Consider the following 18,276-nt stretch of genomic DNA (forward strand, 5'->3'; position numbering starts at 1 on the left):
GTGCATAATAAACTCAGCTGCTGTGAACTTCTGATCTCAGCCTCATAGCACATGGTGGAGCAGCAAACAAAAACCAGAGCCTGAATTTTAATACTTTGGCACATTGGGGGTGGGGAGAGCGTGGAAGTGGTCGGGAAACCTGGGACTGCGATCGCAGGCCAAGGGCCTGGATTGGAGACTTCATGGGGTTGGGGTTTCTGATTATGGTGGGGTGAACTAGGCAGGAACGCTGGATCCAGGAGGTACGTGTAAAGGCACATACCTCCTGGATCCAGCAGACCTTGCCTTCCATCGAATCATAGAATCATAAAAGTTTACAGCACGGAAGGAGGCCATTTCAACCCATTGTGTCCATGCCGGCCAACAAGAGGCTATCCACCCTAATCCAGCTCTTGGTCCATAACCCTGCAGGTTACGGCACTTCAGGTGCACATTCAAGTACTTTTTAAATGTAGTGAGGGTTTCTGTCTCTACCACCTTTTCAGGCAGTGAGTTCCAGACCCCCACAACCCTCTGCGTGAAGAAATTTCCCCTCAAATCCCCTCTAAACCTTCTACCAATTACTTTAAATTTATGACTCCTGGTTGTTGATCCCTTTGCTAAGGGAAATAGGCCCTTTCTATCCACTATATCTAGGCCCCTCATAATTTTATACACCTCAATGAGGTCTCCCCTCAGCCTCCCTTGTTCCAATGAAAACAAACCCAGCCTATCTAATCTGTCCTCATAGCTTAGATTCTGCACTCCCAGCCTCTGCTATTTCCTTTTTTGCTTCACTTAGCAGCCTGGGATACATTTCATTCAGGCCTGGGGGTTTATCCACTTTCAAAGTTGCTAAACCCCTTAATACCTCCTCTCTCGCTATGTTTATTTCATCTAATATTTCACATTTCTTCTGCTCGATAGTAATGTCTGCATTGCCCCTTTGGGTTTTCCTTGATTTTACTTGCCAAGAATTTTTCATGCTCGCTCTTTGCTTTCCTAATATCCTTTTTAATTTCACCCCTGAACTTTCTATACTTCTCTAAAGATTCTGCAGTATTGAGCCCTCGGTATCTGTTGTAAGCTTCCCATTTTTTCTTTATCCAACCCTGTAAGTCTCTCGACATCCGGGGGGGCTCTAGATTTGTTAGTCCCTCCCTTTTTCTTTAAGGGAAAATATTTGGTCTGAACCCTATGGATCTCCTGCTTGAATGCCTTCCACTGCTCTAACACTGATTTACCTTCAAGTAGCTGTTTCCAGTCAAACTATGGCCAAATCACTTCTCAGCTTCGCAAAGTTGGCTTTTCCCCAATTTAGAACTTTTATTTCTGGTCTATCCTTGTCCTTTTCCATAACTACTTTAAATTTGACTGAATTATGGTCACCAGCACCGTTCCCTCCCATGCTGGGCTTGCTACATACTGGCTAAAAAAGTTCTTTTGAATGCATTTTAGGAATTCCGCACCCTCTATATCCTTCAAACTAATTTTGTCCCAGTTAATATTAGGATAGTTGAAATCCCCTACTATTGCTGCCCTATAGTTTTTGCACTTCTCAGAAATGTGCCTACATATTTGCTCTTCTATCTCCCTTTCAACTGTTTGGGGGTCTATAGTACACTCCCAGCAGTGTGATCGCCCCTATTTGTTTTTCAGTTCAACCTATATGGCCTCATTTGATGATCCCTCTAACATTAGCTGACGGATTTCATGAAACCTTCAAAACACAACCAGCCACTGTTAAATTTAAAATGGTGGCTAAATCTGAGGCACACCAGCCTTATTATAATATTTAAATGGATGACCCGTGTCCTGGGAGCGGGTTGGCTGCCCGCCCACCCATCCCGCCTCTGTTAACAACTGGAAGAGGGCAGGTTGGAGGCAGGTTCTGGTTGGGATTCAGATTTTTAAAACATTAACTTCCCACCCAACCCCAACCCAAGTCCACCTGTTTTTTGGGGGTTACGATTTCCCTCCAGGTTCTTCCCAGTAAGGAATGAATCAAGATTCTATGTATCAGGAATTAAATTGTAAGAAAAGAAAGACTTGCATTTATATAGAACCTTTCATGACCTCAGGATGTCCCACAGCACTTTGCAGTCAATGAAGTACTTTTGAAGTGTAGTCACTGTTGTAATATAAGAAACGTAGCAGCCAATTTCCACACTGCAAGGTCTCAGAAACAACAATAAGATAATGACCAGATAATCTGTTTTTGTGATATTGATTGCTGGATAAATATTGGCCAGGACATCAGGGAGAACTCCCCTGCTTCGAATAGTGCCATGGGATCTTTTACGTCCACCTGAGAGGGCAGACAAGGCCTCGGTTTAATGTCTCATCTGACTAACGGCACCTTTGACAGCGCAGCACTCCCTCAGTACTGGTCTGGATTGTCAACCTAGATTATGTGCTCCAGGCTCTGGAGTGTGGTTCAAACCCATGACCTTCTGACTCAGAGTGAGAATGCTACTGACTGAGCTACATCTGACACCTTAAGGGAGCTGAGCTCATTTGCTTTGGAGCAGACTTGAAAGTGACCTAATTAAAGTTTTCTAGATTGTTGGCAACATTTATTGTGGGACCTTTTTTTACTGTGTCGAAGAATTTATATAGCAGAGACATAAATAAAATAAATAATAATTTGTGAGTAAGAAAGTAAGTCATTTTCAAACAAAGAATAATAGTTGTTGAGTAAGTTACCAAGGAAGCCATTGAAGTGGGCCGTATAAGTGAGTACATGAGGTACTTACAACAACAACCACAACTTGTATTTATATCTTGACTTTAATGTAGAAAAACATCTTAAAGCACTTCATGGAGGTGTATGGGAAAAAATAGATGCTGAGACAAAGGAGATATTGGGAGGAGTGACTGAAAGCTTGGCAAAAAAGTTTTAAGGAGGGCCTGAAAGGAGCTGACAGAGATAGAGTGGCAGAGAGGTTCAGGGACAGAATCCAGAGTATGGGATCTTAATGGCTGAAGGCACAGCCAAGAGCAGGTTACAGAGATAGGGAGGAACAATGCCATGGAGTGTTTTAAACACAAGGATGTGAGTTTTAAATTTGAAGTGTTTGGGAGCCAATGCAGATGTGAAGACTGGGATGATGTGAGATCAGAACTTGGTGTGGGATAATATCCTGGCAGCAGAATTTTTAGAGCTGAAATTTCTGGAGGATGGGAGACTGGCCAGGAGCGCTTGGAAGTAATCGAATCTGGATGTGGTGCGAAAGGATAGGGGGCTTCACAAGAGGCTGCAGCCACAGGAATGAGAGTTTAAGTGGAGTTGCAGGGCTAGAGCAGGTTACAGAGATAGGGAGGAACAATGCCATGGAGTGATTTAAACACAAGGATGTGAGTTTTAAATTTGAAGTGTTTGGGAGCCAATGCAGGTGTGAAGACTGGGATGATGTGAGATCAGAACTTGGTGTGGGATAATATCCTGGCAGCAGAATTTTTAGAGCTGAAATTTCTGGAGGATGGGAGATTGGCCAGGAGCGCTTGGAAGTAATTGAATCTGGATGTGACAAAAGTATAGAAGAGGGTTTCAGCAGCAGATGGGCTGAGGTGGAAACAGAGGTGAGCAATATTGCAGAGATAGAAGCAGACAGACTTTGTAATAGAGAGAATATGGGGTTGGAAGCTCAGCTTAGGATCAAACAGTATCACACACCTGACAATCAGTTCAACAATACCACTAACAAGAGGTATGATGGGAACAAATCACCTGTCTGCCTTTTCACATACAAAATGGAGGGTGGCACCAGTAAGATCTGAACCATGGAAGCAAAGAGATTTTAAACTGTGAGATAAATATTAATCAAAATTCTGCTGGGATCAATATTTTCTTCTGTAAAATAGGGGAGTAGTTTGAACATACAGTGTCCTCCATAGAATTTCCTTCCCTTTTAAGTACTAAAGAAATCCCCAGTTAATTGCAGTGTTGTAGGTTCATCCAATCAGACTTAGACAAACAGAATAATTAACCAATGAGATTTAATTAGCACAAATACGTTCTACATCCCCAGCACATCAAGCACCATGCCTGTCTGGATGAGGTGGCCCCAGCACATCTGACCGTATGCCTGTCTGGAGGAGGTGCCCCCACATCCTCAATTAGAAACAAAGAACTTGAGTCCACACAGTGCCCTATAACATCTATCGAATATCTCAATACCTATTTGGCTATAAGAGCAATTGCACAATGAATCAACCAGTGCAATTGCTATTGTCGCTAAGTAGGTGTTTGAGAAGGAAATGCTTCTGTTCAAAAAAGGGAGGATTATGTTAGGAGGCTGCCTCCAGCATGGAGCACTCAGTCTCCGTAGTGTCCTTAAGCCTTGTGATGTCGGATTTGACAGAGTATTTGACGATGAAAGCTTTCATGAGGTCATATCTGTAGTTTTTGTTGATGAAGGTATAGAGTATGGGATTGGCACAGCAGTGGACCAGAGATAGACACTGAGTGATATGAAGAGAAGCATATATGATATTTTCTAGCTGACAACTGAAAGATAAAAGGTTTAGGAACCACAAAACATCAAGAAAGAGAATCGAGTGATAGGGGAGCCAACAGATAAGGAAAACGATCACATAGACAAATATTATCTTCCGGCTATTTTTCCTCTCTAGGTCGCTCGTGATTGGGATGGCTGTTGCAAGGAGGAAATAGAAAATTGCGATAATGGGGAATGGGATAACAAATCCTATGATAATACAGATCAACTCCATCCCAGCCACCCATTCTCTGAAGTTTTCCTCAGGATAAGATAAATGGCAGATGGGCTCACCATTACTGAGAGTCACTTTCAAGAAAATCAAATCTGGAAGTGATACCAGAAAGGCAAAAATCCAAACAAACATGCAGATTACCTTACGGATCAACTCTTTCTTACGATCAATGGAATCTCGGAACCACACCACTGATATATACCTGTCCACACTCATGCACGTTAGGAAGAAGATGCTCCCAAAAAGGTTGACACTGAAGATGAGGTGAGTAAATTTGCACATAAACTCTCCAAAAGGCCAGATGCCATGCTGAATGAGGGACGTGACCCAGATAGGGAGAGTGACTACCACACACAAGTCTGCAATGGCCAGGTTCAGGATGTAGAAGTGGGTTTCATATCTTGATCGCTTCGCCTTCACATTAACATAGACGACCGCAATGTTGGCCACCAAACCGATGACAAAAATCAGGATATAAAAGAAAGATATGGTATGCAGGATAGCATTCTTATTGAAGTTGCGCAGACAATGTAAAATCTCCCAGGTCAAACAGTCGGAGCCATTTATACAAGTGATCCAGGTCTGATTCATTGTGGTAATGTTCTGCTCATCCCAGTAATCCAACAAATCGATTAAGTCAGCGGCTGTCATGGTGATCAAATTTCAGAGAGAGTGAGCTGTAAAAACAAAGGGAAATCTAAAGATTTCATCTCTTCGATTCACTGAAATAATTTTTGTTTCCTTCACTGAAATATAAGTTTATATCCCCTTCAGTGAGATAAAGCTAACAAAGGGGGAGGGGGTGCGGCAAATAATCCTGAAATCAGTCACAAAGGATTTGAAAAATGTGATACAATAAAGCACCAACTAAAATAGCATTAACTCACCAGAAATACCACCAACTAGATTGATATTGAACTGATTTGAATACAGTTCAACCAGTTTGTAGCATCTGATAAAAGTCTGAAGGATAAAGATAGCATTGGGCCACAACATTCCACACAATAGCCAGGGAAACCAGATGCTTTCATCAACCCCTGCCTCTGACAGAACCAAAACTCTTTACAGAGCCATTATGGTTGATTTTCTTATGGCTGTTTTTGTTACTTAAAAATAAAATCACTGAATTTCTGCACAGAATTAAAAAAAAAGAATTCTCAGGGTGTGGGTTTCACTGGCAAGTTCCTCATTTATTGTCCATCCCAAGTGATGTTAACTGTGTGGCTTGCTAGGCCACTTTGGGAGGCTGTTAAGAATCAATCATGTTGGCGTGGGACTGTGGGGATGGAAGAGATTACAGAGAAAGGGAGGGGCGAGGTCATGAAGGAATTTGAAAACAAGGATGAGAATTTTTAAATCGAGGCATTGCTTAACTGGGAGCCAATGTAGGTCAGTGAGCACAGGGGTGATGGGTGAGCAGGACTTGGTGCGAGTTAGGACATGGGCAGCCGAGTTTGGATGACCTCAAGTTTATGTAGGGTAGAACATGGGAAGCTGGCCAGGAGTGCCTTGAAATAGTCAAGTCGAGAGGTAATAAAGGCATGGATGAGGGTTTCAGCAGCAGATGAACTGAGGCAGGGGCGCAGTCGAGTGCTGTTCCGGAGATGGAAATAGGTGGTCTTAGTAATGGCACGAATGTATGATCGGAAACTCGTCTCGGGGTTAAATATGACACCAAGATTGCAAACAGTGTAGTTCAGCCTCAGACTGTTGCCAGGAAGAGGGTTGGAATCGGTGGCTAGGGAACAGAGTTTGTGTCGGGGACCGAAGACAATGGCTTCGGTCTGCCCAATATTTACATTCTATAAGTGGCCTGAGGAGCCCCTGGATTAGGGAGGGAGCGGAGGAAAGAAATCAGCCAGGATACCAGCTCCTGATCAAAATCCAATGATTCCTGCTGGAAAACGTGTGTGTGTGAACATCAGGCCATCACACAGGCAGCTCAGATATTTCAATAAAAACAGTAACTATAACCGTTTTGGCTGGGCTGTGGTGCCCCACCCACGGTTAAAGAGCCCGCCAACACTTACCATCAAGCCTCTGACATGAAGAATGGGCACTTGAGTAAGGAACCAAGAGGTCAGGCACTGCCCGTAGATTTACAGCCCAGCGAGTGAGCGCCTTCAGGAGAAAAGGGGAGAATTTTTTTAAACAGCTGGTTTCAACTATGTGAGTGAGAAAAACTGAACAGAAATCAAGTATTGTAATTTTGAGAGACATATGATTTTTGATTAAATATTTTTCCAACAAATTCTATTAACACTTAAATCCAAATCTTAAATTCACAAAAACATTTGACAAGCTAAATCTTTGCACCATGATCAATTTTGACCCGATTTCTTAATTACGTAAACATAATGTAATGGTCTAGAGCAATTTATTTTCTGAGTGTGCACTGGCGGCAGGGAGCCGTACCTGAAATCAGTGCATATTGGAAAGCAGTGGGTGCTTTTTAACTGCTGAGAGACCTGCCCCAGTTGAATAGCATGCTGACATTTGACTGCCAAGATCCACAAATAAAGAATGGCCATTTGAGCAAGATACCGGCACCTATGGAACCATATCCCAAAATGAGTCACAGAGGAGGGGAGAAAAAAAAAACTTTGCTTTTACCCAGTCACTAGTTAACCTGCATCTCAAACATAGTAATTTCTGATAAGCACTTAACATGAACTTGCTTCAAAATAGTCCGAATGCTGGGAGCAATTGGGAATTCAATCCTCTCATAAAACAGCTGCAGTTTGTAATCGCAGTCATTTAATTCTGCCTGCCCAGTCAGTTCTGTTTAACTTTCTTCCTGCAAACAGTGCAGTGGTTCCACATCTCTCAGTATTTACATTGATTTTAAATGGAGAATGTCATGGCTATTATTGAGAATAGGTAACTGTTAAGAGCTTAAATTTTATCACACCGAAAAAGTGAAAGCTGTGCACGTTACCTGCAATCTGCCTCTCTCGTTCTGATGGAGCTATGTTGTTAAAAACTCTTCAAGCTGTGGCACAGATTTATTCTGTGTTCGAGGAAGACGCCTCCAAATGGAGCTCTGGGGTCAGTCGGGCTCACACACAAATTAGTAGGCAGTTCCTTCTTTTGCAGCAATTTGTGGATCATGCTATGATGTTTCGGGCATGAGGAGGAGTTATCAATGTTTGTGCAGTTTCTCGAGTCACCAATATTGTGGAACCAAACAAACCCCCTGAAAATCAGTTTTTTTGCTCATTTGTTTTTTTTAGCAAAACTGAACAGTTAGAGATGAGCTCAAACAAAATGCAATAATATAAAGCGCTGTTGTAAAACTGAAGGTTAAAATAACATATTTTCCTCATTAGTGTCCAGAGGCACACTTACATAAAACCAGAAGTGGAATTCCATTGGGATTGTATAATTGAAAAGGTTATTCCTATCCATATACTTGTTGTACTCATAGGCCCCACTTCATATCCCAGACCAAAGTGCAGAAGATTTTGTACCAGATAACTATGCACCAATCAAAAGGGTTTGTACTGGATTACATCAGCAACTGGAAAGATTTGTGCTAGATAACTGAGCCAAATATCTGTGACTGTTCTGGTAGATTCCTGGCATAACTAGTATAAGACCTGGATATACTGAGACCCGACCTAGAACCATTTATTCAACACTCGACACATGTCTATTTCAGAGTAATAAAGAGTTGTTTATTTTTTACTTGCAAGGGAGAGGTGGCTAAGTGTGAGTTCCCAACTCAGTTCAACCCCACTCTCCCTGAACAACATTTTGCCATTACCTTTATACACTTACTCGACTTATTTTGGTCGGCAGTACATCTGTTCAAATTTCGTATGAAGTTTGTGGTTTGTACATTCAAAGCCGTTATTGTTTCTTGGCCGCTTACAAACCACATCCCATGCTCACGCTTAAGGTATAATTTCAAGGAATTTACTTTAGCTCTGTGGTTTATGCGTACGTGCTGTCTCAGGTAGTGTGCAGGTTACATCATTAACCCCTTAATTCCTGAAGGATGCAATGTCCCACTTCAGTCCCCCCTTTTGGTCCTTGGCTACCCCACCCAAGGCTACCAATTAATGTTACGTGCATTATGCATCCCGCCCCGATTGCGGTGATCAGCTGCAAGGTTAGGGACACCTAGTGCGTGTAAAGCTAGATAATTCCTTCGTCTTGCACATGTTTTAGCAGCTTACTCTGTTATTTAACTATTGCCTTTGCTTTCTTTTTGTTCTTGCATTTTGAGCAAGCAGCACAAGTCATTGCAAGCCAACATTATGCCAATACTAATTGTAGTGTTACCAATATGTGAGAGATGATGCGAATCCAAGGGTGGATGTTTACATTTAAGCCCCAGTTCCAGACTTATTCATACCACGGGGTCTTGCGGAGGTCATGATCGATCTCCTTTCCAAGTTCTCTAACTCCTGCTTTAGGAGGTGGTATCGTTTAACATTTTCCCTCAGAGGATCCTTTATCTCCTTCAGTTCCTCTGGGAGATGGGGTATGGGTGCGGCAAGGTGTTCTTCATACCACCCCAGGTCTGCCCTTATTTCGTAGGCTAGGGGTGAAGCAGAAGTTGAGGTTAGTAATGTTACATTCTAACTCACCATAATCATAGGTCTGCTGGTTTGTGATGACACAGTATTCACCCTTACCGCGGAGGCAGAGTGTGTGGGTTTGGGCTCCACTGGGCTTATTTCCAGTACACATCCAACAGTCTGGTTGAACCCGCACCCATCTTTACTACCTGGTCGTACTGGATGTGGGCAAATGGTCAGGCTACCTACCCTGCGGCAACCCGTCAATGAGACCCCTCTCATGGTTCCGTTTCTTTTAATCGCGTATTGATCCAATGGGTAATACCGCAAGTAGTTCTTCCCCCTGATCAGCCCTATGTTTTCCACCTCATTTGTATGTTTACCAATGAGGTTCCTATGTTTACCCCGGTTAGTACATCATTAATCAATCCCCACTTCTGGCGGTGGAAATCCATGTATCCCCTGAAATGGGATGCCACTAAGGCATCTGCGGACTCTTTGAGGACTATCCTCAACATTCGGGTATACAGTGCTCTCACCTTGGTGTCGCATCTCTCTGGTAGGCCTAGATTGCTTAGGTTGACAATCACAGGGAGAATCTCATGGTTTACATTATCATACAGTTGGATTTTTCAGTACAAATATAAATATATCCATAACGTCCAGGTTTAGTCTACCGCATCTGCATATGGAGTACAAAACCATGTTGGCTCCATCCTGGTCGCTGATTATTGGATATCGCATTGCTTTTCCTATTCGGTAGACTCCATATATTCTGATTCTATCTGGTACCACATATAGCCTGGGCCCTTAGGGTCCTCTCCGTGGTTTGCGCGTACCCGTAATGCCCACATGGCCAGCAGTAGTTCTCCCCAGCTTACCATCCTGCAATAAAGTAAACGTAGATGCCCTCAGGCTATCTGCTACATATTAATTTTTTTTTAATTGTGTCCAGTGTTTCCATCACCCAACACCATTTATGTCTATACATGCACACCTATCGGCGCTTATTAACACCTCATATGGGCCTGCCCATCGTGGGGCAAACCCCGTTCAGCCTGGTAAGTCTTTAACCATTACCACTTCTCCTACCTGTGGTGCGTCTGCCGGAGATTCTAAATTCTCATCCTGGTCTCTTCCTGCCTGCTGTTTCCTGACTTCCTGCCTCATACCCTTTAGTTGCTTACTTAATTAGTATGGTTGGCAGTAGCTCGGGCCAGGCCTGTCCAGTTTCCTGGATGGCCTTGGCCAGGGCTGTTTTTATTGTACAATTCATCTGTTCTACCATCCCAGAACTCTGGCGGTGGTAAGGGATGTGAAATTTCTGTTTGATGCCTAATGTGGTGCACAATAAATTTACTACCTGCCCTATGAAGTGGGTTCGTTGATCAGAGTCAATTTGAGTGGGTATTCCCCAGTGGGGAATGATCTCTTCTGCGAGAATTCTTGCTACCATGGTCACAGTACAGCTTCGGTTGGCGAATGCTTCAATCCACTGTGTAAACAAATCTATTGTTACTCAATAGTACTTTCTTCCTCGAGAGTTTGGCAGTGGCCCAGTGAAATACATTTGTATATTCTCCCACGGTCCCTGTGGACGTAGTTGATGAGCCATTCTTATTTTGATGGCCTTTCCTGGATTATGTTGGGCGCATGTAATACATTGCTGGCAATACTTAGCAATGTCACATCCCATTCCTGGCCACCACCAACCTCTGGAGGTACTTATCATGACGTTGCGTCCGACGTGGTTGATGCCGTGGTGCAATTCCATAAGCATTTTCCTTATACAGGAGGGGGCTAATACCTTTCTGTCCTTTCTCCACACGGAGTCCGAACCAGGCACTCCTCCCTTCCTTTTCATTCTGCTCTTTCTTTCTTACTAATGTCTGCATGTAATTTTTATATCCGCTTCTGTCGTCAGGCTGCATACTGGTTCTGCCTTGACTTCGGCAGATGTCGCCACCTCGCGAGCAGCCTTGTCTGCAGCCTCGTTTCCTTTCTGAATATCGTCCACCATGCGTTGGTGGGCTTTTACCTTTTGTACCGCCATCTTGGCGGGTTTACTAGCCTAATCTGGTCTTCATGTTTGGTGGCCTCACCACCCGAGGTGACAAACCCTCGTCTTCCCCAGGCGACCATGTAGTCATGTACTACTCCGAAAGCATACCTGCTGTTGGTTTGAATGTTTACTGTTTTTCCCCTCTGTTAATATCAGGGCTTCGGTCAGAGCGGTCAGCTCTGTCACCTTTGCCGATAGTCCTCCTACTAGTGCCCCTTGTACTTCAGACCCGAGCCTTTAACCTCTTTTTACACTTCCCTCAATGGTCAATATCTAATGTGTTGTAAAATTGTTTTGAAGCGCCTTGGGATGCTTTACTACATTAAAGGCGCTATATAAATAAAAGTTATTACTTGCAGGTGTTGATCCACCACTGTCCATCCCGTTCTGGGATGGCCATCCACATACATTCGAGACCCGTCCATGAGGTCTGGATTCTCGAGTGCGATCTCACCCAAATTTCACTCGTGGTGTTCCCCCTGGACTAAGATTCCTTCTGCCGGATTTTCTCCGATGTCCTGGATTATTTTTACTGATTCATCATTGGGCAGTAGGACCGCTTCCCATTTTGCCCTGCATACATTTGAGACAGCCTGGAGCTTTCCCGTGTTTAGTATTTCCACCAAGGCATGTTTGGTGTGTAACACTATCTCTCTCGTCATGGCGACGGGTTCGCTGACCTTCACCGCCCAAGTGGCACAGTCCAGTGCGGTTATGCATTGGGATAGACCTGCTGCCACCGGTGGCTGATGGGTTGAGTAGTAAGCTATGGGTCGTATCCTGTCGCTGTGTACTTATGTGACCATAGCCCCATAAAACACACCCTCCCTAGGATTTTCGCAATAAATATGGAAGGGGAGGTCCATATTTGATAGTCCCAGGCTTATTACAATTTGTACTTGTATCCTGGTTTTCTGCAATTAAAATAATTTTTCCCAAATTTCTCTTGGGCATTTTGCCCTTAGAAGTTCATGAATGTCACGCTCATGCATATAATGTATGTCCGACAGTTCGCCCAATATTCTCCAAAATTCGGCTTTGCCGTGTGATACCTTTAACACGGGCAGATCTTTCAACAAGCTTTGTTTCTCAATTGGTATGAAAGACTTATAGTTAAAGTTCTGTCCTCTCAAATTACCGTTGACGTCGGAGTCCCGTCCTCGGGCGGACAGTGGCGCCATTAATACTTCATCATAGGCATCCTCGGCTGGTGCCGGGGTACTGGCCGTAGATACATATGGAGAGGGTTTTCCCCATTGTCCTTGAACTCATTGTTCTGTCATTGTCGTCAGTGAGTCCGAACAGAGATGATTTCTGTTGTCCACTAGCTTCTCTTAAGTTCCTTAATTCTTCTAATTTTGCCTTAGTCAACTCACTATATTTTCTATGTTTCTATTTTAAATATTGTCTTATTATTATGCCGGCTTTGTCCCCTCTTTCTTTACTTTCTTTCTCCCACCAAGCTTTTTGCTTGGCTGGGTCTGCCGACGGGTCCCACCCGTCTTTTAACATAGTCTCGATCAACGTCCTATTGTTTATCTGGGTTTGGTTAATTCAGTATACTTGAGAAACTGTCTGGTTATGATAATTGCTGCCCTTTTAGCTTTCTTAGTCTTCTCTGTCTGCCTCCAGACTTTGTGTGTGGCCGGCTCCGTAGACAGATCCCATCCATTCTTTATCATACCGTCTATCAATTTCTGGTGGTCATTACGGTCTAGTCTCTAGCGTGTAACCCTCTTGGGTCCCTATGTACTTCTCCATTTTCTAGTACGGTTTAGTCTCTAGCGTGTAACCCTCTTGGGTCCACTATGTACCTCTCTGTTTTCTATTACGGTCTAGTCTTGAGTGTGTAACCCTCTTGGGTCCACTATGTACTTCTCTGTTTTCTTGCCGCCCCCAAAATCTGAGTGGACTTAATCGTGACTTCATTATTCATTAATATACTGACTGACCCAAAAAAGTATTTTACGTCCGCAACAGACCTTTACTTTGCTCGAATCCCACAGTCAACCAACACGTCTCGTTGCAGATTACATCGGATTTTAGAATGGTATTTTAAGCGTACTCACTCCGTGATGGTCTGTCAACGACCATCTGTCCATTTCCCGGGTGGATCCTGCTGACTATGCCAATTGATGTGGAGCATTTATTCAACACTCGACACAAGTCTGTTTCAGAGTAATAAAGAATTGTTTACTTTTTATTTGCAAGGGAGAGGTGGCTAAGTGTGAGTTCCCAACTCTGTTCAACCCCACTCTCCCTGAACAACATTTCGTCATTACCTTTATACACTTACTCGATCTATTTCGATCGGCAGCACACCTGTTCAAATTTCGCATGATGTTTGTGGTTTGTACATTCAAAGCCGTTATTGCTTCATGGCCGTTTACAAACCACATTCCATACTCGTGCTTCAGATGTTATTTCAGGGGATTTACTTTAGCTCTGCGGTTTATTTGTACGTGCTGCCTCAGCTAGTGTGCAGGTTGCATTGTTAACCCTTTAATTCCTGAAGGACGTAATGTCCCACTTCAACTAGTATAAGACCTGGATGCGCTAAGGCCCGATCTAGAAACTCTACCTCTGCCTGCCCCAATAATGACCACCGATGTAGGAGGGGTCAGATCTGGGATTGGGCACTCTAAACAGGCCTCTTTTGGGACTCAGAGTTGGACTGTTGAGAACAGGTGTACTGGCTAACCAAATAGCACATGGGGCCAACCTTGGGTTCCAAGCCAGTTGTAGCCTGGACCTATTGAAGTTAAAAAATGATGTTTAACTTATTTTATGGTGGCCCTCTTTGTAGAGGCCGCGGGAACAACAAAGCTTTTCTTCTGGGGCAGGAAAGCCACATCCTCCACGCCACTGGCCTGGGACTCTTCACTAGACTTTCCAGCCTCTTTGATAGGTGGGACAGATTAGATGGCAAATTATGCATTGTCTTCCTGATACCGTAGTTATTGCTGGGGATCGGGGGGGCACCACTTGGCACCTGCACTGAGATGTGTCACCCCATGGATTTTTTTGCCTCAAAGTTACCAAGCAGAAGAGCTTCTACTGGTATTGTCGTCAGTGAAAGGGTTTTATTAATGTCACTAATTCAGAAATAATTATTCTGGATAATGTTACCAATCAGAAGAATTTGAACTGGATAGTATCACCAATCAGGATTCCATTGGATAACCAAAAGGGTCTATACTGTATAATGTCACGAATCAGATGAGTACATACTGGATAATGTCATGAATTAGACGGGTATGTACTGGATAATGTCACCAATCAAAAGGGTATGTACTGGATAATGTCAACAATCAGAAAGGCCTCTCCTGGATATTATTTGACACACATCTATAGGTTATTCTTCTGCCTACTTTTTAGATTCCCATGTTGCACCAAATTCCCCTATTAAGAGGGCAGAGCTCCAAGGCTCATGGAATGCTGTTCTTCAACTCTTGTCTGGATTTACACTGTTTCTTTCCTCCCCAAATTATATGCCTACTCCTGCTTTGCATTTCCCCTGATAGAATGACGGGTATCCTTTTTTGTTGTCGGTGTATCAATCCCAGTGTCCTGCTCTCCCAGGACTACCTGCCATTGAAATAGTGGAAAGATAAGCTGCTTTTATGCCTTGACCAGTGGATCCTGGAAAATAATTAACCTTTCAAGTTTTTTTTTTGCATGGGCAGGCCTTCGCTTGGTGCTTTCACACATCAGTGTGGGGATCAAACTTGTTTCCTCCCATCGTCTGTCGCTGTGACCTGCTGCATAACTACACCTCTCAGGACATTCTTCTTAAAACTGGAAGGGAGGTGGAGAATTAATGCTCTCGGTGGCTTGCAACGTTCCAGTATGCAGTTAGTTTGCCCTCTGGTGGCTACTAACATTGACAATAGGATAAATATTACAAATGTGCATTTCCAGTGTAGAGCTTTGTCTGTTAGCAATGCATATTGAGAAATAGTGGGTGTTCTCCTCGTGATTTTCAGTCCATATGGAGCATATCCGCATTTTCCCAATTTGTGTCGCCAGTGGGTGAGGTTCCATGCCAGGAGCCTGCATTCAGAAAATTTACCCCAATAGCTTATCTTAAGCCTGAAATTAAGTGCAGTAGGAACGCCAAGTCAGGTAAAGAGGGTTGACAACCATCTTGAGAAAGTAGGCTTATAAGGCCAGAGATACTGCCAGAGTGATCATATGGTGAAGCAAATCAAGTGGTGAGCAGAAGGCTCATTGGTTTCTAGAAGGGCCCCACGCCCAGGATTTCCTGGTGTCAGCCCTAATTATATATTCTCAATGAACATCCCAGTGTTTGGAGCTTGCCAAAGAAATGGGACAGGAAATTGTATGAATTAAGAGCTGCCGGAAAAATTAACATGCTGATTCCCCTAGAGTCCAAAAATCTATCTATCTCAGCCTTGAATATACTCAACGATTCAGCATCCACAGATTTTTGGGGCAGAGAATTCCAAAGATTTACAAACCTCTACATAAGAACATAAGAAATAGGAGCAGGATTAGGCCATTAGGCCCATTGAGCCTGCTTCACCATTCAATAAGATCATGGCTGATCTGATCATGGACTCAATTACATTTCCCTGCCCGCTTCCCATAAACCTTTTCTCCCTTATCACTCCAAAATCTGTCTATCCCCTCCTTAAATATATTCAATGATCCAGCCTTCACAGCTCTCTGGGGCAGAGAATTCCATAGATTTACAACCCTCTGAGAGAAAAAAATCCTTCTCATCTCAGTTTTAAATGGGCCGCCCCTTATTCTGAAACTATGGGCTAGACTTTCCACTTAGCTGGCTATCGCCCAAAAAATGGACGATGTTCCAGCCTTGGCGATGTGTCAGCCTTCATGATCACTGGAACATCGCCCATTTTTACAATTGCAACTTTCAGCTCATCATTAGCCCAGCGATGTGAAATGGGTGAAGCAATAGACCAGCGATGTGAAATGGGCCCAACGATAGCCCAGCAAAGTGGAAGGCAAAGCTTCCCTAACAACGGCCTTCTGCGCATGCTTTTTTTTTTGGTAAACAGGTTTTCCCGCATTTCAGGAGGTCAAGAGTTATCCACACATGCGCAAAAGGCAAAGGGAGGGGGAGAGAGAGAGAGGATAGAGAGGAGGAAAGCAGACTTAGAGAAAGAGATAAAGAGATAGAAAAGAGATAAAAAGAGATCAAGATAAGAAAAAATGATGTGAAGGGGCGGAGGCGGAGGGCAAAGCCCTTTTCGGATGAGGCAAATGAGGCCCTCATCCAGGAGGTGCACTCCCGGTGGGCCAAATTGACCCAGGGTTAGCATGGGAAACCTCCACCCCGGGTCTACAGAAAGATTTGGGCCGAGATCGCAGATGTGGTCTCCTCGGCGTCCCATGAGGCGAAGGGGTCCGACCAGTGCCGGAATCGCTGGAACAGCCTGGTTACTTCGGCAAGAGTAAGTATAGATTTTATATTGTAATGATGCAAATTGTAATTATAATTATAAATCTCCTGGATTGAATGTAAGCTTGTTATTCTTACATTTATTACATATATATTCCCTGCTAAGATCTGGACAGGGCTATGAACCTGTGCCCTTTTTAAGTCTCTCTGGCTGCTGTCATTTACACAGTGATCCAGCATGGGCTGGGGAGAGCTGCCTTTACTAACTGTCTGCCCTGGGACACTTTTGGCCATTAGCTCCTGTTATTGCCGAGGTCAATGAAGATTGTAGTCGAGAGAGATGTTTGTGACAAGCATTAGCTCCTAAACATGATCTTTCTTATAGTCGTGCATCAATTGTGGATAAAAACCCTATTCGGACATAACGTTGGCGAATGCTGTCTTTCCACAATAGTAACTATTCAATGAGCTAATGCCATGCGCTTTTCACGTTTGCAGAGGAAGTTATCTAACAACCACAGTGAGCAAAGGACGCACTGCTCAGGTGCAGTCACTGACCAACCTCGAGGAACGTGCACCAGCACTTGTGGGGATCCACAGTCGCTCGGCCACCACCCATGGTGTTCCAGAACCCTGCCATGCATCACGTGAGTAATGCGTCAAGCAGTGTTAAAGTCCTGTAACTGTTGTGTATGGAGAAAGAGTCAGACTGAACACTGAGCTTAAAGTAATGTGTGACCGTAGTCTTTTATTGCAGGTCTCCAGAGTGCCTTTCCAACCTGTGAAGCCTCCTTAAATACCTGTGCTCCCAAGGGATTATGGGATCCCTTGGGACTCCAGGGGATGAGCCCTCTGTTGGCTGTACAGAGTAAATACAAGCATACATATATAACAACACTCCCCCAAGACAAAGTCAATAGTGTAACGATTTACAATGTGAGTCGATCTGGGGCCCTTCTTGCCCTGGATGGTCGTCTCAGTGTGAAAGCTGGTGTTGTTGAATCATTTGTTGGGCTCTCGCTGGGCTGCTGTGCAGCTGGTCTTGCTGTGTTGCCTGGTGTGTTGGGCCCTGCTGGGTTGCTGAGGATGATGGTTCTGCTTCGTGGTCAACCATGGTGCCGGTTGCCACTGGTGTGTATGTTGGGGGATCAAAAAAGGTAGGGTCCAAGGTGGGTTGCTCAGGATAGTCCATGAATCTGAGTTTGATTTGGTCCAAGTGTTTCCGGTGAATGAGTCCATTTGAAAGTTTGACCCGAAACATCCTGCTCCCCTCTTTGGCCACGACAGTGCCAGGAAGCCACTTAGGACCTTGTCCATAATTTAATACAAATACAGGATCATTGATTTCAATTTCGCGTGACACATTTGAGCTATCATGATATGCACTTTGTTGAAGCCGCCTGCTCTATACCTGTTAATTAGATCAGGGTGAACGAACGAGAGCCTTGTCTTAAGAGCTCTTTTCATGAGCAGTTCAGCAGGTGGGATACCAGTGAGTGAGTGGGGTCTCATGCGGTAGCTAAGCAGGACTCGGGATAGGTGAGTCTGCAGTGAGCCTTCAGTTACCCTCTTCAAGCCTTGCTTGA

The 18,276-nt window shown here is 44.0% G+C and overlaps 1 protein-coding gene across 3 annotated transcripts in view; it reads right to left on the reverse strand.

Annotated features, from left to right (window-relative positions):
• Positions 1-1,949: 1,949 nt before the first annotated feature.
• Positions 1,950-18,276, reverse strand: part of LOC139259378 (atypical chemokine receptor 3-like) — a 107,885-nt gene continuing 91,558 nt past the window's right edge. For 2 of the 3 annotated variants that reach the window (XM_070874855.1, XM_070874858.1), the window contains exons 2-5: positions 13,371-13,469; positions 9,001-9,259; positions 6,744-6,834; positions 1,950-5,390 (exon numbers count right to left, since the gene is read on the reverse strand). In XM_070874855.1, coding sequence (XP_070730956.1) covers positions 4,270-5,364 — 1,095 coding nt within the window. In that variant the 5' untranslated portion in view covers positions 5,365-5,390; positions 6,744-6,834; positions 9,001-9,259; positions 13,371-13,469 and the 3' untranslated portion in view covers positions 1,950-4,269. Of the gene's footprint in view, positions 5,391-6,743; positions 6,835-7,651; positions 7,886-9,000; positions 9,260-13,370; positions 13,470-18,276 lie in introns of those variants that run through there. The other variant, XM_070874864.1, reaches the window with a different exon arrangement.

Source organism: Pristiophorus japonicus, chromosome 3, assembly GCF_044704955.1.
Source record: "Pristiophorus japonicus isolate sPriJap1 chromosome 3, sPriJap1.hap1, whole genome shotgun sequence".
Classification (NCBI taxonomy): Eukaryota; Metazoa; Chordata; class Chondrichthyes; family Pristiophoridae; genus Pristiophorus; species Pristiophorus japonicus.